This window comes from Leopardus geoffroyi, chromosome C2 (assembly GCF_018350155.1).
Source record: "Leopardus geoffroyi isolate Oge1 chromosome C2, O.geoffroyi_Oge1_pat1.0, whole genome shotgun sequence".
In the NCBI taxonomy this organism is placed as follows: domain Eukaryota; kingdom Metazoa; phylum Chordata; class Mammalia; order Carnivora; family Felidae; genus Leopardus; species Leopardus geoffroyi.
Window position 1 is genome coordinate 59,798,879 of NC_059333.1, and position 22,868 is coordinate 59,821,746.

The 22,868-nt window shown below is 46.1% G+C and overlaps 2 protein-coding genes across 3 annotated transcripts in view; both read left to right on the forward strand.

Annotated features, from left to right (window-relative positions):
* LOC123610883 overlaps positions 1 to 11,182 on the forward strand; it is a 37,233-nt gene extending 26,051 nt beyond the window's left edge. Inside the window, exon 2 of one of the 2 annotated variants that reach the window (XM_045502066.1) lies at positions 11,079 to 11,182. In XM_045502066.1, coding sequence (XP_045358022.1) covers positions 11,079 to 11,104 — 26 coding nt within the window. In that variant the 3' untranslated portion in view covers positions 11,105 to 11,182. Of the gene's footprint in view, positions 1 to 11,076 lie in introns of both variants that reach the window. The other variant, XM_045502064.1, reaches the window with a different exon arrangement.
* The window catches only part of BOC (BOC cell adhesion associated, oncogene regulated), a gene marked incomplete at its 5' end in the record, with an annotated part of 35,821 nt that continues 24,060 nt past the window's right edge, over positions 11,108 to 22,868 (forward strand). Inside the window, 2 exons of the mRNA XM_045500980.1 lie at positions 11,108 to 11,249; positions 11,935 to 12,213. Coding sequence (XP_045356936.1) covers positions 11,108 to 11,249; positions 11,935 to 12,213 — 421 coding nt within the window. The remainder of the gene's footprint in view (positions 11,250 to 11,934; positions 12,214 to 22,868) is intronic.

Here is a 22,868-nt window from a genome sequence, read left to right on the forward strand (position 1 = left end):
TACTTCCTTCACATTTTCAAATCAGCTGTTTGTGTTTCCTATTCCTTCCTAGGCTTCCCCCAACTGCTTACGTGTTTTATGACAAAATGATATGTTTTTCCCTTAACATTCTTTACACATTTTTCATGTTGCTGCTTGACCTTTATAGTTACCATTTTAATGGCTGCATAACAATCCATCAATTATTTTGCTATACTTTATTTAAAGCACTAGAGGGAAAAGAACCAAAAGGGTTTTAGAGTTAGAACCTGTTCAAATCCTGACTGACTTGCCATCTGTATTATCTTGGACAAACTATGTAACTGCTCTGAGTTTTAATTTCTTCATTTATAAAATGTGTTGATCATATATACCGGCCTTACAGGGCCATTGGGAGGATTATATCAAATTAGATGAATTATGAAGTGTGGCCTGGAGGAGACAGGCCACAATTCATAATTGTGTATTCAGTGGGTGGTAGCTACCCATTTATCATCTTTACTGATTGGCTGAGCTTGATGTTCTAGAAGGAAGGTAGGTGACGATGGGGAGGCAGATTAGATGGGGGGAGGAGAGCGTCAGGGAGCCAGCTGGAGGGCTCTAGGCCTGTGGTGTCCAGGAGTAGCCGTTACTACGTGTGACTGTTGAGCACCTGAAATGTGGGTTATCCAAATTGGGATGTGTAGTAAATATAAAATACATACTAGGTTTAGGAGACTTAGTATGAAACAATATAAAACACCTTATTAATTTTTATGTTACCTATTAAAATCACACTCTTTGGGGTATATTGTGTTGAAAGATATCAAAAGTTATTTTCACCTGATGTAAAATGTGTCTACTAGAAAATTGTAAATGACATACGCGGCTTGTGTTGTGTTTCTCTGGCTGCCTTTGGTACTTTCTTTTTATTTTCTGTTTTTAAGAGAGGGCACGCACGCGTGTGGGGGGAGGCACAGAGGGAGAGAGGGAGAGTCTTAAGCAGGCTCCACGCTGTGGCTCCCACGACCATGAGATCATGACCTGAGCTGAAATCAAGAGTCGGACGCTTAACCAACTGAGCCACCCAGGTGCCCCTCTCTGGCTGCTTTGAATCCATATGACTGATCATAGATAGGAAAGATAGATGGGAGGAGAAGGTGAAGTGGAGTATATGTGTGTATGCTCAAACTAGTGGGTGTCCTCTGAACAGTGAAATGAAAAGCAAGTATTTGTTCTAGACCGGAGAAGCTGTCTCCGCTTTCCCCGAGTGGCCGTTCTGGCCTTTACCACATCATGCACGTCAGTGGTAAGATTATTGACCAGAGTATCCGTGGCAGGGAAGCCTGGGGAGAGCGTGACTGCTCTGCTGAGCTCCCAGAGTGCTTCAGGAGTGGCTTTCAGTGACGCTCCAGGCATCCCCACTCGCTCTTCTGTGGAGCACCTCTCTAACACATGCAGTATGCTGGGGTCAAACAACTGGGAATGAAACCATGCAGAAAAAAGGAAGTGGGAGGGGCAGGCTTCCTCTGTAGAGAGGATAAGTGCTCTGAGTCCTGTACAACCCTGTTCTTTTGCGTGTCTTCACCTTCTCTGGTGTAGAGTCCCCAGGGAAGAAGGATTATCACCTTTATGGGTCCCTCATGGATAAAAATGGGTTTGATGCTGAGGCTGGCATTTCAGATAACGACATGTTGTTTAGGTGTTCTAGCCAGGAATTGAAATTGTACCTTGGCTCTTAAAGTACCCACTGTACCATTTCTTGGAGGGTTGGTAGGTAATACAGCCTTAAAATCAAGCTAAAAGAAGCAACGAAAAATTGTAAGGACTTTTATGTACTTTCCTACTGTTGGTCTCCCCTGGGTTGAGCTCAGGAAACCACAGATTTTGGATGCATCTCAGTGGGGTAAGAGCAAGGCAAGTGGAAGATACCAGGTTTGGAGGGCAAAAACTAGACCACAACAGGCACCGGTATCTGCCTTGCTTGAGAAGTTTCATGTGACTTAGCCTGCCTGACTGTGGCATTTGGTTGATGTGGATAACAAAAAGGCCTCCTGGTAGATACTGGCGTCACTGTGGCACTATCACGATGGCATTGCTGTACCTTTGCTGGGAGCATTATGCTTCTGCTAAAGCACTATTCCGCATCTGAACCCTGATCGTAGTCATCAGTTGGATAAATAAAGAGTTTCAAGTTCTCTGTCAGTAGTGGTGAAACTGTAGGAGCAAATATGTGTTTTTTTCATTCAGCAGCCATTTACTGGTCTCTTTCTACATGCTAGACACCACGGGGTTAATGTTTCAGCCATAGGGGTGTATACGAAGGTTTCGATAGCTTTTCTTTGCTTTTATTTTCTATCTTGATTTTAAATTTGTGACTTTTACAGTCACAGGACAAATGGCTTCCATGACTTATGAAACCGATGCTTTACTCTTTGAGGACTTCTTGTGTCCTGGTTACCGATTTTACCTTTTCTAAGAAACTGGGAGAAATGCGTCCTTTTCCCCTCCCACGTTATCAGCCCTCCTTCCCTCAGAGGCGTTGAGGAAGGATCACTTCTCTCCAGGACTCCCAAGTCTCACTTCCGGCAGATATACTTATGACAAGGCTTAATCTGCTAGAGAGCCCGCTCCCCCAGTGCAAAGGGCCCTGTATGCCCTAGTTTGGCTCTGGCAGACTACAGCTGCCACCTTTTCCTCAGTGCCAGCCAGCCAGAGGAGGAGGTGGGCCCCCAGCACGGCAGGCTGGTGGATCCTCTGCCCCTATAGGGATTTATTTATTTTTGAAGTGGTTTCATCCCATTGCGTCGCCTGTGACTTTTCAAGGCAACTGTGGGGAGCCGGGAATTGGCCGAAGGCCTGACACCTCAGGGAGGTAGATGCCACTGGCTTTAATGACCTTAAATTGACTGGCATTGGAGACTGGGGTGATGTTGGGAGACCTAGGCGTAGGTAGCAGAATAAATGAGAAGGTTTCTTTGCTCCAAGGCCCCAATGGGCCGTATCTACCCACGACCCACCACACGCTCTCTTACACTCTAGCCAGCACACGCGTCCCCTTGCAGGTGCCGCACCTCTCTCCCCACTCGACCGCCCTGGGAGCCCCACTTCTCCCCTCTCCCCACCAACTCCACGTCCCACCCCAGCACTGTCCTTCCCAACCCCAAAGCCCAGCCTTTCTGCCAGCTGAGACCTCTCCAGGTTAGAGCTCTCTGGGGGCCCGTTCCTTTTGAAAGAAGAAAGAAAGTAAAAGGGAGGAAAACCAGAAAGAAAGAGGAAAGTAGAAGAATGAAACTGGACCGAAGGGGCAGTGGTGCCTTGAGCTATCTCACTGCATTACAATGAATATGGACTCTATTAAGCTCCGTTCTGCCTGTTAGTGTTTCCCAGGGCAACACAGCCCCCATATGGCAAGCATGCAGCAGATTAGGGTAGGCCCCTGGGCCTCATTGAAGGCCGGGGGCTTGACTGGCAGTTGAACCCCCACCCACCTCCCCCTACTCCTCACACTTGACACTGCCTGTGTTTATCTAAAGCAAGGAGGGCGGGGGGGTGCTTTTGGAAGGTTTTTGTCCCTCAGAGGAGGGAGAGCAGGCTGGGTAGAGGGAGGTTGACGGAGGAAGGTGGGGTGGAAGGGGGATAGGCTGGGAGGGAAGACCTCATAAATATTCACGAGGAGTGGTGAATGGAGAGGGAGAAATAAAGCAGATGGAATCCCTGTTAAAGAAGGGCACAATCACCCTGTTTTGAGCCCTCCAAAAACAAAAAAAAAGAAAAGGGAATGGCTTTCTAGGAGTGTAGGAGTTGCGTTTATCCAATTAGCAGGGTTGTCAAATTGAATTTATATGGAATAGGGTGGGGGAATTGAGAAGGGAGTGGAGAAGAAAGGAAGTGTTTTTCCTTTTCTCTTAAGGTTTGTGGGTTTCTCCTCCCCCCTTATGGCTAGATTTTTTAATTTTTCTTAAAGAGAAATAGAAGGAAGGGGTATGTGTGACAAAGAAAGGTGACTTCCCTGGTAACGTTTTCCTCAAGTGGTGCAGGTGGGAGAAAATTAGATTTTGTCCAGTGGGCAAATCAAGAGACCACATCGTCCTTTTCCTCAGAAGGCAGAGGTGGCTTCTCTCTGTGGGGGGGATTCCTCTGCAGAACCAAGATGGTATGTCTAGACTCCTCCTTTCCAGTTCCATGGGTGGTAAAGCGGTTCACCTACCTGGGTGGAAATAGACTTTGAACATGTTGGTTAGCAGCTTGTTGTAAATTTTGGGTTCAGTGAATGAGGAGCCCAGGTTGTGCAAATGCCACTTTGGTTATATATTCCCTCTTCAAAAACCATCTGTCTGTGGTGTTAATTTAAAATTCTTTTCCCTAGGCTTCCGCAACATGACCTGATCTCAATTTCCTACCTTGCCTCTTTCCATTCTTCTGGAAGTCTCAAAATAGAGTGCAAGCTCCACAGGGGAAATATAAGAAATTCAATTGGAATAGGAAAGAAATTCAGCTTTCCTGATGTTTAATATTAAGCGTTGACACTGGTACCTTTAGCCTGTACATCACAGTAATGTGCACAACAGTAGCAAGAGATCTCTATGGTGTGACAGTGGGGACCACACTTGCTTATTCACTCCCCAGTTTTCCTGTTCTCTTAAGTGGACTTACAGGTTATAGAATTTAGTTTTAACTAAAATAATGCTCATGAAAGGACAAGGTGGCTTAAAGAGCTTGCTTCAAAGAAACTATGGCGGAAGAATATGCAGATAATCCAAGCACACGCTCACAGGAAGTAAAAAGCAGAGCTGACCCTCTTCAAGCCGCATAAGGAAGTAAAAACAATGATAATGGAACCCTGTCTGATGAGAAGTTAGCAAAATATTTAACATTCGGGGCCACTGTTTGAAAGAGGTTACATCCATATCGGTAGGGACACACCTAATCCTAAATAGGCTGTTCTGTCTTAAGCTATTAGCTTTAATTATATTATAAAATAATCATGATCAATAAGTCATTGAAACACCGGTTCACTTTTACCTACTCTTTTTAAATTTTAGTTCGGCAGCCCATGCATTTAATTTATGAATAAACGTGAATGTAGTGGGGATATTAGCCCAGAATATTTTACTCATAAGAAAGCAAGATCAGAAAAGTGTGGTGACCACTGTTCAGATAAGCCTTCTGTAACAGCCAAATTGCTCGATGTACTGTCCTCCAGACAGATCTTTCCCACCAGCCTTGCCCTCAGCTCTTTACATATGCATATCCCAAGGGGCCTTCCCAACCCCTTATCCAGAAAACCTTTCCTGAAGACCCAATATTGAAAATGCTCCCTTCCCTCTGCTCTCACTTGCCACTGTAATCAGTTAAGTAAGGTTTTAAAGTAAAGAATGCTAAAGTTGTTACATGAGAGGAATCCCCAAAATTTCAGTGGTTTTTTGCAACAATGGTTTATTTTTTCTCCTGTCCTAGATTGCATTGACTTCTTTCATCTTGTAGCTATGCTTTCTGGAACCTGTGATGGTCACCAGGACTAGAGAAACGGAGAAATGGAAGCAGAGCTCTGGTTCTGTAGCTCTTAACAGCCTTAGCCTAGAAGCGACGCTTGACATGTTCACTTACACTTGATTGGCCAGCAGTAGTCACATGGCTCTAAGCCAGCTGCAGAGGCAGCTGGGTAATGAGGAGCTTATGGATATGTGCTGAACACTGGCTGACTTAATCCCCCAAGCCGTAAGTTACTCAGGGCAGAATCCATCTTTTAGTACAGGGACTTGCATGCTGTCTTCAATGGTAGATCACAGTTATTATTTTTTCATACCTGATAAAAGTGAAATCGTAATATACATAATTTTTTTTAATAGACAAAATTTGGACAAGAAAGAAGCTAGAATTATATTTAGAGAGTGGCTAGAACATGGCTCAAACTTAAGAATATCAAATCTTTGCTGTTCCCTCCTGTTTGACATCAGAGTGGTCTGGGTAGTTATTCTAGATCTCAGTCTAGAACTGTACTGCCCCATGTGGTAACCACCAGCCCTATCTGGTAACATTAAAAATGTGGTTCCTCAGTCACATTACCCACACTTCAAGTATTTGATAGCCACAAGTGGCTAGTGACTAGCGCTTAGAGTACAAATACAGAATATTTTCACCATTGCAGAAAATCTGCGAACAACAGTAAGAGAATGTTCTAGATTAGGATGTAAATGGTAAAAGAATGAAAATAACCACAGAGAAAGTTATAGATAATGATCCAGATGCATCATTTTTCTGCATAAGAAAGTAGATTCAAAAATATTCCGAATTTAGTTACAAAAGTAGTTCCAAAAAGTTGGTAAATATGACCTCAGAAACCATTTGTTGGGAGGCAGTACTGGAACAGTAGAGAAAGCCCGGGACTAGCAGTCCGAAGGCCTGACCTAGAGTCCTAAATCTGTCTTAAGTAGCTGGGAGACCTTCTGCAAATCACTTAGCCTCTCTGCCCCTTGCTTTTCTCATTTATAACACTCCATACCCATAGGTGTTATTCTAAGCTATTATTTCATTTTCTCTGAGGTCCCTGCTAATTAAAAATTTTTCTTTTTAATTAGGTCTGTGGGTAAAAGTACAACTTTTTAAGTAAAAATGACCTTTCTTAAACCGTTCTCCTAAGTCTATTTAAACTCACATCTTCAGCCCTCTGAGGATTAGAATCACTTGCTTCCCTGAGATTTCCCCGATGTCACTCCTCTGAGCAGGAGCGCACCCTCTTTTTGAGGCAGGGGGGTGGCTGCCAGCACTCACCCCTGCCCAACTCTTTGCTCTCCCCCGTTGGCACTTGGGAGCATCTCTTATGAGCAAAACTTCTCCCTGCCTTCAAAGACCTTTGGGAAAAGTGAATCTTACTCTACAGAATTGGGAATTTGCAAAATAATAATAATAATAATAATAATAATAATAATAACAATAATAATTTCGGGTCAGAAATATTTCTTTTTTCGGGGGCGCCTGGGTGGCTCAGTCAGTTAAGCATCTGACTTCAGCTTAGGTCTGATCTCCACGGTTTGTGAGTTCGAGCCCCGTGTCAGGCTCTGTGCTGACAGCTCAGAGCCTGGAGCCTGCTTCAGAGTCTGTCTCCCTCTCTCTCTGCCCCTCCTCAGCTTGCACTCTGTCTCTCTCTCCCTCAAAATAAACATTAAAAAATTTAAAAAAATATGTTTATTTTTTCATGTAGCTAGCACCCCTGAATGAAACTTTGTCATGTCTTGTTCTTGTCACTGAAAGAATGTTTTGTTTTTGTTTTTTTAGAAATAGGTCCCTCTGTGGTATCTGTTAGATCACATGCTCTTCTCTTTAGCTCATCTTGGTTATTGGCCATAGGATATCCAACGAGTGGGTTTTGTGTTTAAGACCAGGAAGGCTTCCCTTCCTTTCTGAGAGAGAGCTGCAGTGCCCTGGGGGATCAGGGATGAGCTGTGGCCTCCCGTTCCTCTGTCTCACTTATGCTCCAGCCAGTCCTCTTGGGAGAAGGTGGAGCTGGCTGCCTCCTGCTTTTGATCGATTCTCAGTTGTTTGTAATTTTCTCACAAAATAAATACTCCGAGGCTATAATTTCTCATTGGTCTCAACCCCAGAAGTATATTCTGTTGTTGTTGTTGTTTTTGGAAAGTTTAAAAACGTCTGCTTGGTGGAGATTGTTTCAGTGGGAACATGTATGTCAGCAGTTAAATTTCCCAGATACCTTTTCTTTTTCTTGACCAAATAACGCTTAAAACTAGCAAGTACCTAAGCCGCAGTCAGGAATTCTTGTCAATAATTTATTTTCCCTTTCCTCGGCTTCTGATTTCTCCCCCCTTTTCTGAGAAAATGCATAGAAAATGAGAAGGATCTAGATGCAGTTTGCATTGCCAAGAAAAATAACAGGCCTTACTGTTGCCTTCAACCAACTTTGAAATTGTACCTTGTTCATTTCACAGTGGGACAGAGTTACACTGCAATTAGGTATTCCAAATAAGCCTTAGTTGCCTTTTATCTTTATCATCACCACAAAATTCTCAGAAACTTAGGTCTCTGGAATTATCTTTCTAGACCAAGCTCACTAGGTAACTTGGTCCAGGAAGCAACTCAATTTTCCTAGCTGCTAAATATATGCATCACAGCTGTAGTGATCCCCTGCTTCCCTATTTTTGTCAGAGTTCTGCTTTTTGTGAATGAGGCTCCATGTGACCTGCTTTGGGGTCATTAAGTGGTATCTGCTTACAACTCCGTAGTGGGGATTAACGAGCTAACTAACTCCTTTCTCCCTCTTTAGATACCTGCTTCCTCTCACTCTCTCCTCCCCAAATCCATTCTTTTCTCCTGGTTGCTTATAAAAGCAGGATGGTGGCTGGCAGCAAAAGTGGGGTCTGTTTCCATTTTGAATCCTATAAATTACCAAGGGTGCAGAAGTAACAGTAATTGTTTGGCTGGTCCTCATTAAGCAGGAGGGGGTCTGGGCTGAATTTCCTCAGTAAAACCTTTGTCGACTTTACAACCCAAACACCTCTGGAGCCCCCCCTCCCTGTGCTCAGATAAGAAACAGCCCCCCTGTCCTCTTTGTCTGCTTGTCTTCTCTTTGCCCTTTATTGCTTTGTATTCATATTCTTCGTCCTTGCCTCCTCCTTCCTTCTTTCCCCTCCTTCCTTTCTTGGGGCAGAGATGGAACAGGTGTGAACAATCTTCTTAAGGAGTTGAGGAAGCCGGAACACATCAAGACCAAGTTCCCTACAGTCCTCTAACTGGTAATTCATGCAGTGTTCTAGATAAATGTTACTTCATTGGGGAAAAGTATAGAATTAAAACAAGTAGCTGGAAAATTCAGAGGACACCAAAAGCTTGCGTTTTGGTACTAGTTTATGAATCTATTAATGTAAATTTCCTCTAGAAATCACTGTTAAAATCCCTCCCCATTCTACATCACACCTTCTCCAACTCTGTCTGCTAAGCACCCACCAGGTGCAGAGCACGGATAGAAAAAATGTGAAAAGGCTCCTCTTGTGGGTTAAAAGTACAGAGCTTTGAAAAGAGCCCCGCCTGGGTTTCATTCCCAGTCTCTGGTTCTGGGACCTTGGGCAAGTTACTGAGCTTCTGGAGCTCAGCTGCCTCACCTGTAAAATGGAGGATAACAATCCCCACCTTGTAGCGTTTGTATGAAGATTGAAAGAAGACTTGTGCAAAGAGCTTAGCAAGACTCCCTCCCACATTGCTGCCGCCCCGGCCACACTCCCCCTTTGCCGCTTTTTCCCTAATTGCACTTTGCTGATAACATAACTTTATTGGGTTGTCTGAGAAAGAGTAAAAGTTCTCTCTACACCATGAGGAGATTATTGTAACTTGACAGGAAAAACGTGAAAAGCTTCCTCAAAAATTTTCTTTCAAACCCCCAGAAAGGGCTCCCTTGTCCTTTCCAGGGCAGTGGAGGAGTCTTGGGGGTCCTTTGATGTCCAAGACATGAAGCAAAGGGAGGGATTAAGAATCCAGGGAAAAGGACTCTGCCTTGGAAAACATTCTGAACGTGAATGTGGGGCTAGGGCCCAGATCTGGTTTGGAAGGGTGCTTGTTGGACAGAGCAAATGTGACCCTCTTAACTTAGCCAGGTAAAAAAAAAAACCAAAGGAGCCTAGAGAAGGGAAAAGTTGAGGCAAATCCCAAGCACTTCCTGGCACAGAGCAAGAGTCTTGAAGGCCAGCTTTCCATCTGCATGTTGGGAGTGATGGGGTTGGAGGGCTGAAGATGGGCTCTTACAGCAGACTATACAGGTGGCCAGAATTGCGGAGACTGGTAAGCACAATATTGGGCTTAGCTACTTCCCTTCACTTTTCAGTGGTGACTATAGGCCTTTGATGGGGTCCCTGGTTAGGTAAACGGGTCCAAGAGAGTGGACAGTTTGAATATAGGTCACCCTCCTGGAAATCTACCATTTGTATTGGTGCATGTGCATGGTTCAGGAAGATGCATCCACTGTCTAGATCACTGACATGTTACCTTTGATGTTATCTGAAGTTCGTTCTAATGCCTCCCTACCTAATAAGGATGTTGGCCTTGTTGGCCTAATGTTCTGTAAGTACGACAGTTCTGTAAGTACCACGACAATAGACGCAAATCTTGATTTAAGCCGTGACAGAGGTATGTGTTACACTGTACACTTGCCTGCATATGACTTTGGTGAATCTTTTAAGGACCGTAGCTTAAGGAAGGAGGCATGAGGAATTACTGCTGTGGAAGATGCAGAGTCAAAGCTCCAGGCAGGCAGTAAGAGGGCGACTGAGAGCGGAGATGCGCCATCCAGTAGCTGGAGGTACAGTGTAGTGTAGAGCCTCAAAATAACGTTGTTCCAGGGGTGGGGATGCATCACGGACAATGGTCAAGAGTACAAATTTTGTAGAGATGGAAAACACTAGGATTCTAGCACCCAGGGGCAAGAGAAGGCGAGGGGCCTTGGTGATGTGTGACTTCTGTCTGTGTTTGTGTTTGGGGGGTAGAGGTTACACACAAGCTGAGGAGGGTAAGCTGATCCCAGGAATCGAGAGAGTTGATAGGAAAATAGCTGAAGAGCCAGGGGTGAATCAAAACAGGAGATCTTCCTGGAATCTCTGAGACTTCAGGATTCATTAGTAACATCCCCTACAGGAGGGGTTTGGCATGCATGACAGTATTGTCTACAGGTCTCGTACCAGCGGCATGGCATGCCGTGTGGCCGTGGACATCTGGCTTTCTGCAAGCAAATGGTAAAGATCACGTCATCCTTTCCAGCATGTGTGTGAGGCGCTCACTGCCTGGAGCCCTGAACGTGGCTGCCGAGCCCCGCCCCTCTAGTCCTGGGCTCCCCTGCCCTTGTCGCTGCTGGTATGCTGGGCAAGGCTTTAGCTGTTGTACCACAATAAAATCCTCTTCTAGCTCAAGGGGTCTAAAAAGAAGCTTCTTCTAGAGGAGAAATGACATGACCGTGTTCCTTGGTCTTCCAGCAGCCGGTCAGGTCAACATTCTGAATGTTGCCAGCACGTGTGATGGAGGCAGGGGGCAAGGGCACAAAGTCAGGCGCTGTGGCTATCACAGTGGCATCCCGAGCATCGTCACTCACCGCAGCCATTTCTCTCTTTCTCACGACAGAGTGCAGGGGATTGTAGTAGCCATCTAAGTGACTCTGGTGGCTTATGGGACGTTGGCTTGGACCCTTTGTGACACCGTGCTGCATGGGATGATGACGACCCGGAGAGAAAAAAGGCCTGCGGTCACCCTCGCGTGCCTCCTCTTAGCCACAGCAGGCTGCTTCGCTGACTTGAGTGAGTGCTTTCCTTCCCTTTCTCAGCCTGCCCGTCTAAAAGAACATTTGCCCCTCGTGTCAAGTAGAAATACTACACATTCAGTAGTAACCTTTTAAAAAGGCCTGCCTTTTCCTGGATTTCGAAGAACACTTCATTCCCACTGGCCTCCAGGGGCACACTCAGGAATACAAGATGACAAATCATCTTGGCAAGACCGTATCAGTTATATTTTAGTATCATCATCATTTCGAATATATACCAGAGGAGAATGAATACTAACAACTGCCTTTTATTGAGGACTTACATGAGGTTATGGCAGGCAGTTCACGTGCATTAGTTGTGAGCTTCACGACAACCCTTTGAAGCGAGTATTACTAGCCCCATTTTGTAGGCAAGAAATGGAGACACAAAAAGGCAAAAGTGACCTGGCTCAGAAGCAATGGCGCTGGGATGGGGGCCCGGGTCCGTCCAACCCCAGAGCCTAAGCTCTTGCCTCTACATCATGCTGCCACTCCAGTCTGCCTTTGAGAACGAGCACAGGTTGGAGAACGGACCAAGGACAGTAGAGTTCTTCAGAGAAAGACCAACCCCTCTGGGTTGCTCAGTTCTGAAAGGCTGCCTGGGGGCTGTGCTTCTAAAAAGGTCATGTTATTGGTTTCGTGAAGGTTGTCCGTTCACTTCTACATCCCCGTTCTTCCTCCAGACCAGGTCCCCCAGGTCACTGTCCAGCCCTCTTCCACCGTCCAGAAGCTGGGAGGAACTGTGATCCTGGGCTGCGTGGTGGAGCCCCCGTGGATGAATGCCACCTGGCGCCTGAACGGGAAGGAGCTGAATGGCTCGGATGATGCTCTGGGCATCCTCATCACCCGCGGGACGCTGGTCGTCACTGCCCTCAACAACCGCACGGTTGGACGGTACCAGTGTGTGGCCCGCATGCCTGCAGGAGCCGTGGCCAGCGTGCCAGCCACTGTGACACTAGCCAGTGAGTGCTGTTCCTTTGTCCTTCTGCCACGGTGCCCTCTTTCTAACTCTCTCCATTTCTCGCTCTCTCCCCCAGGCCCTTCACACCCCATGTCATTTGTCTTCATATAAAAGGAGGCCTTACAATTTGACATTTCAAACCAGAGAGCGGTAGCTGCCGAGCAGTCCCCAATGGTGGGGGACCACTGTGCCCTGGGGACGCTGTTTTCTCTGAGTAGGGACACTGTCTGCAGAGGGTGTCTAGTAAGAGGGGAACTCAGCATGGTTGAACTGTTTGTGTGGGCCCCAGAAATGGGCCACACTATGTGGCCGTGCATTTCTACGTGGTTACCTGGGGGCGCTTGTGCCAGCTGCCCCTGTCCCTTCATCCCCCACTCTCCATCGTCATGGCGGTTACTGTCAGAGCACTTACACGGCCATGTGTGGGTCTGAGCAGAGCTGCCTGTCCCACACCGGGCCTCCTGTTTCAGGGGCAGACATGGTCCACATGCCTGGGATACAAATAGTAGAGCACAACAAAAAGGAAACTGTGTGACAAAGAGTAAAATGAACAGAAAAGAGGATGAGATTGGGGATGGTTTGGTCCAAGGGGGATGCCGGGAGATGGCTTTATACTCCTCTTAATATGTAATTACCACTTGGGAATATTATGGTACCCAGGTGCAAAGCACACATTACCTGGTTTTCTACCCGTTGTATGCATATGAGAGACCAGACTTATCTGACGAAATAAACTTCAGAAGGCTGCAGGGCAGCCCCAACATCCGTTCTTAATGTGGAGTCTGTAGCCAGGATATATTAAGAATGACCTCTTCTTTCCTGGAGCCTGAAGTATGGGGAATAGGGAGCCTTGTTGAGACTTTAGTGGTATTTGTATTAGAATGTTGAGATGTCCAGAGCTTGTTTGCTCATGACCTAGCAGTGTCCCCTTACCCCTGACAGCCTTGCTTTGGACTTCCATGTCACCATCATTGTCACCCTCCTGAGTATGTTAGGGGTCATGCCAAAGCAGCAAACTTGGGAAATGCTTTGCTCCTTAAAGTTTGGTTGGAGTCCCTGGGGGTATGTGAGGCATGAGGCCTGGGAGGAAAGTGGGAGGAGATGGTGAAGCAGAAAAGCAGGGGATAAAAGACCCCGCCCTGGTTCCCAGGTCCCTGGAGGGACTTCACTCCAAGAGAGAACAGAACAGAGACACCCCGCAGGCAATATTCATGTCCTTTTGGAAAGCGTCAGGCAGCCCCACCCTTTTCTCCGAGAAAGGAGTGGGCAGGGAGGGCTCCTCATCTGTCTCCCCAGGGGACTGGGAGGAGCCTGACTGCATCTTAGAGCCTCCCCACACAGTGAGAGCCATTTGCTGTGGTGGCAGAAGGAGCACCCGTTGAATGTGAGCTCTAGGTCCCTGGGAAGCAGGGTAGCATACTCTGCATGCTCCGGGAGAGAGGCAGACCCTACCTGTGCTTGTGGGGTGCAAGGAAGGTGCTGGCTGATGTAGGTGAGGAGGGTAGCGGACAGGGAGGGGTTATCTCATCCTATAAGAAGGGCTGAGGTCAGAGCTACACTTCTATCATATCCTCTTTCATGTTTTTAAATTGTAATGAAAACTGCATTACAGAAAGTACAGAATTCATAGGAGATACCATTTCCCCTCACCCCACCGTCATCCACAACCATTACCATTCCCATTTTGGAGTGTGCACTTCCAGTCTTTATCCATACCAATACTTGCTTTTTTACTGAAGTATATAATTGACATACAATATTAGTTTCACGTGTATAGCATAGTGATTTAACGTTTGTGTACATTGTGAAATGATCACCTCAATGAGTCTCGTTACCATCTGTCACCATACAATGTCACTGTTACTGATTGTATTCCCTGTGCTATGCATTATTATCCCCATGGCCTATTTTAGAACCTGGAAGCTTGTACCTCTTGATCTCCTTCACCCATTTTTCCATCCCCACCCCCACCGACCCCAAACCTCCCCCACTCTGGCAACCAGCACTCTCTTCTCTGTATCCATGAGTCTGGGTTTTGTTTTGTTTATTTTTTAGATGCTACCTGTGAGTGAAATCATGGGGTATTTGTCTCTGACTTACTCAATTAGCATAATGGCATGCCCGTACCTTCACACTATTTTAATGATACTAGTGAATGTACAGTTTCTATCCTTGTTCTCTCCCCCTTGACATTGTGTGATTAGCATTTTTCCGTTGGCTGTATGACCATATTTACTTGTTCTTTTGTATTGAGTATAAAATGCATCCAGTAAAGTACACAGAGTGCGCTAATAAGTGAATAGCCTGATGCATTTTTCATATGTATACAACTGTGTGGCCATCACTCTAGAAGGTTTGTCCATGCCCTTCACTAGTTAACCTGCGCCCCCTACCTTAAACCCCCATCAGAGCAGGTTCATAGTTACTGATGGCCCTAGAACATCCCCTGAGGGACTCTGTCATATGTCCTGAGCACTTTTTCTGTTGGTGTGCAATTAGGTCGCTTCCACTGGTTCCTTATTACAAGTAAGATGTGCTTTTTAGCAGCGTTCGCGCCTTTAAAGGATAATCCTGCTCATCTACAAGGATTGCTCATCTGCAAATGGTCAGCACGTGTCTGTGGAGACTTAGGAAACTCCATAACCATTCATTCGGCCTAATTAGGAGCCAGCCTGAACCTTTTATATGGAGGAAGGGATAGTTGGAGAGTTGAAGATTTATGGTGGAGCCCTCCTTCTGCTTCAAGGTGTATCTGTGTGAGGAGAGACCATTTTTAGCCTTTATTTGTAAAAAATTCCTGGCCACTTCTTTCTCTGGTGCTCGAAGGGATCTGCGGTTGGCAGTGAGGACAAAGGGGAGGGTTTGGTTGCAACCCAGAAGGCACAGTGAGAGAAGAGGAGGCTTGTGCAGAAGCCCAGAGAGTCTTGCCTGAAAGCCAAGAGCTGTTGGCTCGTCATTGAGACATGAATCAGAAGTGACATGTTTGGGGCTGACCAGAGGGCCCGAGAAGCGCTGGAGATGGAGAGAGCGGGCTTCGAGGGGCCGCATCCCAGAGAACAGGGAGTCAGTGGGGTGGAACTGCAGCCTCCCGGGCTTGGAGGAGGCAGCGGGAAGGCGGGAGCAGCGGCAGAACGGGGTGCTGTCTTTGGGTTCGTGCCATGGGGGATTTGGCCCAGACCTGGCAGTTAGATTAAGTTTCCGAAAGCACATTCCTGAGCAGAATGGGGGCTGTGTTTTGCTGGTTGGCTGATGGAGGGCGGCCGAGCGGCGAAGGGATTACCGAGGCCTGGTCTGCATTTAGAGGGAAGGCCAGGCAGTGGCGTGCCCCTGCACACGCACACACACCCGCCCACACTGGCCACTTAAGGCTTCCTTTTCCTCTGGCCTCTTTTGCATGCATTCAGATGTCCATCCTGAGACAAAGCACTTGCTGTTCGGCCTACCTAGCAAGATGCCGCCTCCCCTGTCTTAGTGAACTCCTAGATCGCTGAGACCTCTCCGTAGTGGGGGCTGGGAGCTGGCTTGAGGATTCAGGGGTGGGGAGGAGGCCCCTCGGGCAGACCTTTTCCTGGTACACATCTCTTTTACTTAGATGCTGGAGGCTGGGGGTACTCTTGGACTTCACCCCTGGCTGTTGACCTGAGGCTTCTGGTCTTCAGGTAAAATGGAACCCACACGGGTAAATACCGTCTTCATTCCATGTGGCGGTGTCCATCCCACTCCTCTGCACAGAACTTGTTTTCCTATTGAACCTAGACTTTGCGGTAGACTTCGCTCTTGCTGCTGATGCCTCACCTCAGACCACCTTGTCTAATTCTTGAATTTTGAAATACTTTTCACTTTGATCTCCTTTCTTCCTTTCTCCTTTTTTATAAGCTTTACGCCAGGAGGTCAGCCACACTACGTGGCTCAAGTATTCCCACTCTGCACCTGAACCAACAGCAGACCTTGCCAGGGAACACCGTATTCCTTTTTTCTGTACTCTGATTCAGCCTTAGAATTGTTCTCAACACAGCCTGGCAAGGAGTCACAATTCATCAGAGCTGGCATACAGTGTGAAAGCTCTTTTCTATCCCTTACCTCTAATAATTCAACTAAACTCCTACAAAATTCTTCATTTTTAACTTTCTCCCATTTTTTTATCCTTTAGTTCTGCCAATTATCCTATCACCCCTAGGTCCCCTTCATTGTGGGAAATACAACAGGTGGTCACTGGGTAGTAATCCTATAGCTGGAAACTTGAGTCCTCAAGCTAATGTGGAGTCTTAAGCTGATGCTGGTTTAATTGAGACCAGATCTGTAACCCCTCTATAAGGCCTTTAAGCACTAAGACCCAGGCATGTACCTGAATTATCCTCTCTCTGCCCTCAGATCTTAGAAGGTGAGTCTGCTGACAGGAAAGGAAGGAGCTCCCCTTAGGCAGCTGTCTCTATGACTGGCTCTGAGGAATGCTCAGAAGGTGACAGGGCCCTTTGTCACCATAATTTAACCCGTGAATAAAATGAAGAGACAAACTAATATGGCGAGTGGGGGAGAAGAAAGTTAAAAAAAAACCCTGGGTTTAAGTTTTAACTCTGCCCCTAGAAGTCGGTGTGACTTTGGGCAAGTCACTAAATCACTTAGATTACCACAACTATGAAGTGAGCACAGTGATAGTTACAGCATCCGTCTCCTGAGTTTTCTTGTTTTTTGTTTTTGGGTTTTATTTATTTATTTTTTTTAAGGATTGGATGATATGCTAGTAATATGTTGAAACATTTTATAAATTCTGGGCTTTCCTCATTCACCCCTTAGGTTGGTGAACTTTGGTGGAGTGCCCTCCTGCAGGAGGCTCTGGGGCCTGTGGCCAGCCATGTGCTGCCTAGCTCCATTCTGGGAACAGTCTTCAGAAGACCAAGTCCAGGGAGTGGCAAAGCCTTCACTCCTACCAGACCCAAGACAAAGGGCTAGCTTGTTGGGAAGAGAGAACTAACTACCCCACCTCCTGCGAATTTCTCAGCTCTTTGTATACACACGCTCTCCAACCCAGATTCCTACCTCCTAGCTGCCTTGGAGAATAGCCATGGTGTCCCTGCACTGCGTGCTGTCCCCGTAGCCCACAGAGCTACTCCATTTCTGCTTCTGCTGGCTCACCACTGCTTGTTCTTCTAACCAGGTACTTGCTGGTTTGTGCTGGCAGGCTGGGCTGACCCTGGCCCTCGGGACAGTGATTCCACAAACAGAAAGCTGTGTTTCCTTTTGTTCAGCTTCCCCCACCTCTGATTCCCATCAGACACTTCCTTAAGGTCTTCTAGGCTCGGACCCTGAACTGGAATAGGCCATAAAGGACCACTGTGGGCATGTCTTTATTACAGTATTTCTAGGGGCGCCCGGGTGGCTCTTTTCAGTTGTGTCCGATTCTTGATTTCAACTCAGGTTGTGATCTCATGATTCGCAAGTTTGAGCCCCTCATTGGGCTCTGTGCTGACAGCATAGAGTCTGCTTGGGATTCTCACTCTCCTTCTCCCTCTCTTTCTGCCCCTTCCCCCCTCAAATATTAAAAAAAAAAAAAAAAAAAAAAAAAAAAAAAAACAACAATAAATAGAATACCTCTAGCTTCCTTTATCCCTGGTTTGGTCAGGCTCTCCAGAGAAGCTGAACCAGTTACACATACAGGCATACTTTGGAGATAATGCGAGTTTCGTTCCAGACTACTCACAAGAAAGTGAGTCAAATGAACTTTTTGGTCTCCTGGTGCTTATAAAAGTTATATTTATACTATACTGTAGTCCATTAAGTGTGCAATAGCATTATGACTTTAAAAAGTACATACCTTAATTTAAAAATACTTCATTGTTAAAAACACTAGCCATCAACTGAGCTTTCAGTGAGTTGTAATCACTGATCACAGATCACCGTAACAAACGTAATAATGATGACAGGATTTGAAATATTGAGAATTAATAAAATGTGACACAGAAAAATGAGCAAATGCTATTGGAAAATGGCACTGATAGACTTGCTCTATGTAGGCTTGCCAAAAAACTGCAAGTTGTAAAAAACAAACAAAAACCCCAGTATCCACAAAGTGCAATAAAATGAGGCATGCCTGCCTAGATATATGGAGAAGGAAATAAAAGGAAAAATAGATTTATTTTACAGAATTGCTTCACATGATTGTGGAGGCTGTTAAGTCCAAAATTCACAGGGCAAGCCAGCAGTCTGGAGGTGAGGAAGTCCCACTGGGGAACAGCACTCATTCTCCAGCACTGAGTTTAGTGTGTGGGTGTTTTGGAGATTGGTGTCCTGAGAATTGGGGAGTGTTCAGAATTCCAGCAGAGTACCGTAAGACCTAACCCTTGCCTTTGAGGAGCTCTTAACCTAATGGAGAAGATTGACTGCAGTAACATGGTAGCCACAAAGCAAGTCAAACCCATGAGTTCCCTGACAGAGATATAAACAGATTTTACTGGGAGCTCAGGCTAACCGTGATTCATGTCAATTTCAGGGAATTGAGGAAGACTTGGGAGTTGAGCCTTAAAGAATGTGTGTGGGACAACCTTTCTCATTTTTTGAGTTCTCTCCTACCTTTCTCAGACCTACAACTGAATTTAACTCTTAACATTGTGTACTTGGATTTAAGCCCAGTGTATTTTCTGGGATGGTGCAGACACTTCCCTAGCAACTTTAATTTCCAGAGTGAGGTAATTCCGTGGGGAGTTCAGTCAAATCCTGAAAGTAGCTACTAAATGATTGTCTCTCTCTTGCTACCCCATCTGATTCCCCTGTAACTCCCCCCATTTCTCACCGTTTCTCTTTTCCCTTTGGGAATGTATGTTTTGTGATTAAGAAAGGAAACTTCAGAGCATTTTCTCCAATGCCATTCTTCTCCGCCAGTCTGCTTCAGCCAGCTGGTGAGTCCTTGACAAAACAAGAAGGAACCATTCGCTCCAAGTTGGAAAAACATTTGTTGTTAGCTTAGGCATCTTGGGGAATCCTGTGCAAGCCTTTTGCTTTGCAGTGAAGGGGCGGTGGCAGGAAGAAGAGCTGGGGAGGGCAAGGAAACACAGGTGGCCTCCTGAGCTGGTCCAGGAGGGGGAGGGAGTCTGCCTCTGAAAGCTGGGCTGGCGGTACTGGCAGGCTGAGTGGAAGAGACTGAGGCAGCTCTATGGTGGGGAACACACCGTTGGAAAGGGAGAATGAGCCTAAGGGTGAAATTCAGCTGCTTTATACTGTAAGGTTTGTTTTGCTTTGCCAGTTGGACAAGAAAATTATTGACAGCTTCAACCCAAAAGGAGCTAAGCAGGAATATCTAAATAGGAAATAACTAAGGAATACCTTACAGTATTAAGCCGAAGTCCTATTAACCTCTTCTGTTTTGTACTGGATATAGGCGGTATCCGATATTCTAAATATCACAAGAATTTTCTGATATTCTAAAGAAATCTCTAAATGACATTGGCAACACTAATCCCATCAGGCCTGGTATAAGTACTGAGACAAATGTGTGATGTGAGCTCAGCCCAGTGCATCATGGCAGTAACTGTCTACCCCAAATAGCCGGGGTTCCAATTCTCTATTTAGCAATGGTCAGAATTTACCAAAAGAAGATATCAAGTCCAGGGTGCGTCTTCTACCGAGGGCACGCTTAGAACTCCTACCCTTTCCCCTCCTCAGCCTGTTCTTTGCACATACAGCCACATGCTTAAGTAAAAATCTTAGGTCCACCTTCTAATCTAAGAGAGAAGGGGAGGACCTCCAGTTTGTTGAGCAGGTACTACCTATAAATTCAATGAGCCAGAACAGACTTTGAGAAGCCTTTTCTACAGGAAGGCGAGGGAAGCATTGATTAGCTCACTTGAAATCCCTGGAGCCCTCTAAGGAACATGATGCAAGATGATTTAAAAAAAAACAAAAAATCAAGACAGCAGATGAATCCCTTGGCTCCCCCTTTTTTGAGTGTGGAAAAATTTAGGAATTTCTACTTTGGCCCTTTTTTTTAGACTTTCAACCCTTCCTGGAATCTGGTAATAACCCTGAGAACAGTACAACCCCTGCAGGTGGGTCAGTGTTCCCATCTAAGATAAAGGACTATCACTGAATAGTGAGGAAAAAAAAAAAAAAAATGTAGGCCAAGGGGAAAAAAAGCTAGCTGAGGCAAAACCAGCGTTTTGGGGGTGAGGGAGAATCATGTTTAATGTTGAATGACTGTGTTCCTTTACTTAACAACCTGTGAAGATTCCAGGAATTACGGAATAGGACTCGGGCTGTGGCATGGCCCATAAGCCCGTCTCTCGGCCTCCCCTCTGGACCCACCAAGCTCTGCCATTTCCTCATCTCATCTTGCACTTTCCCCTTATTTTGGGAATGGTGCCCCATCTACCTGCAACACCGTCCTCTCTACTCCCTTTCCCAGAGCATTGCCGTCTCCCTTGGGTTAACAAATTCCTTCTCAGTTTTTCAGATGCGAATATCTTCTCTAGGGATCTTTTCTTGACACCCTCAACTTCCCAAGTATGGAGTGGGGTCTCCTCTTCCCAGCTTCCTTACCATCCTATCTTTACTTCTGTAGCCCTCTCATTTGCCTGGAGGGCAGAGACTTTGTCATTTATCTCTGTGACCACAGGGCCTGGCACAGAGTAGGCCTCTAGGGAATGTCTAGAAAGAGGAAGACTCCTAGATAATATATGTTTGAAGTCCAGAAGGCCAAGAAGGGCATGCAAAAGGTGAACAAAGATTTCTTCACCAAATCCTGACATATTAAAAGGCTTAAAAAAAAAAAAAAAAAATGAAGCAAGAACTCTGGGTATAAACAGGTTGAAGACACAAGTAGATTCAGGGAGGGCTCAGAAAAATTGATGGATGTCAGAAGTCTAAAGGTCTGTTTACAAGGAAGTGAGATGTTTGGAGGAACCTCTGGAAACTTTGAAGGGAGATACCAGTGAATGTGGCTCCACGTCCTGTGAGACACTTCATGGGACACTATCCGAGGTAGTGGGTGGTTGGCATCGAGTAGCCACCACTGCTTGTAGGAATATGTAATTTCCAGGTGTGTGGGCAGAAAAAGTAGCACCACTGTGGGCCCCAGTGGCCTTAGGGCAGCACCCCTGCCTCTCCGACCCAGAGTTCTGTATGTGAGGACCATGCTGAAGTGCTCATCTCCATTCTTCCCCAGTGCCTTGGCCTCCCGTTTTCTCTCCCCTCCCTCTTCCTGTGCAGGCTGCCAGCCTGCCAGACGCTCTGTCAGGATCCGGTTCTGGCTCTCATGATCCAGACCACCAGGATTCACATTAATTTTCCCATTGCTAAGTTTATAGTTTATATTTCGTTGATCAGAGAAATATGTATGATGTGGGTTACTGGCAACTAAATCTTTTTTTTTTTTTTCCCTTCTCTTTCTCTTAAGTGTGTTTTTTCAAACCATTTCATTCCTTCATTTGGTCCAAAAGAAACTCCCAAGTTCTGCTAACCAGCCCTACCTCAGTGCAGAACTGAAGTCAGATAAATGAGATGGTCTACAGACATCTCCGTGCATCTGGCTGCCAGACTCGGTGGAGACGTGGCTCCCATCCTTGCCTTGTCTTCAAGGATTAATCACATCTCGCATTTTCTTATTTCTTTTCTAAAGAAGATTTTTAATGACTCGAGCCAAGAAATTCCTGAAACATTAGGCCAGTTTATTGCACATCGTTTTAATGACATTGCCAACTAGGTCCTTTTTATTTTCCCTTCTCTCTGTCCCGCTCCTCCCTTTATATCCTCTCTCTTCTCCTGCCCACCTCCAGTCTTGATTTTGATCCTCTGCCCTCATTCTCGTGGCTCTTCATCTCTTCTCTGCCCTCAGCTTTCTCCCACTGCTCAAATCTGAGTGCAAACCCCACCTCAACTCAAGGGGAAAGAAAGAAACACAAGATTGAACAACTAGTGTGTTTGGCATCTGCCAAGGCCTTTTTAGACACCCGTGGAGACTGTTTTTATTTAAATAAGAGAGAGCATATGCCTTGCTTTCATCAGAGAGTGTGTTTGAGAAATTTCATGTCATGTTTCCATGGCTCTCAGGAGAGAGGTTTGCAGCCAAAATTATTTGTGCAATTGGACAGGCAGAAAAAAATCCTAATGAAAGGAAATCTATTCATCCACTCTCGCGGCCTGCGGAGGGAGGACGAGTACTCCCTCTGTCAATTCCCTTTGCCCTTTCTAAGTTGCTCGGGAGCTCAAGGCCACATGACCTAGGTTGGGATGCTCGTGGAGGTGGTAGGGACTAAGCCTGCCGACCCGACTCTTGCAAGCTATCGTACCCTGCTTTGCGTGTTGTTTTGACCTGTCTCATCTATCAAAGTACAGGTCTCTGAGGTTAGGAACTGCATTTTTGTCTTCATGATATCTTCTGCAGTGCCGGGCTTACTAGACAATTCTGTAGCTCCTGGCTGAATGAATAAATCAATGATGCCTGGAGGGCATGGTGTGTGTCAAATGCCTACTATCGAGTAGGCTGATTTTGCCCAGCCTTGTGGGCTATAGTTGGGTTTGGCTTCAGCCGTCTGTGTGACAGGGCTACGTGCTGGCAAAAGGCTTAGTCACTACCCAGAACGTGTGGCTTCTGAGACGCTCACCCATCCCACAGTAAACCCCATCCTTTCCGGGCGCCAGGCTTTCTGGCCTAATGGAAGCCCAGTT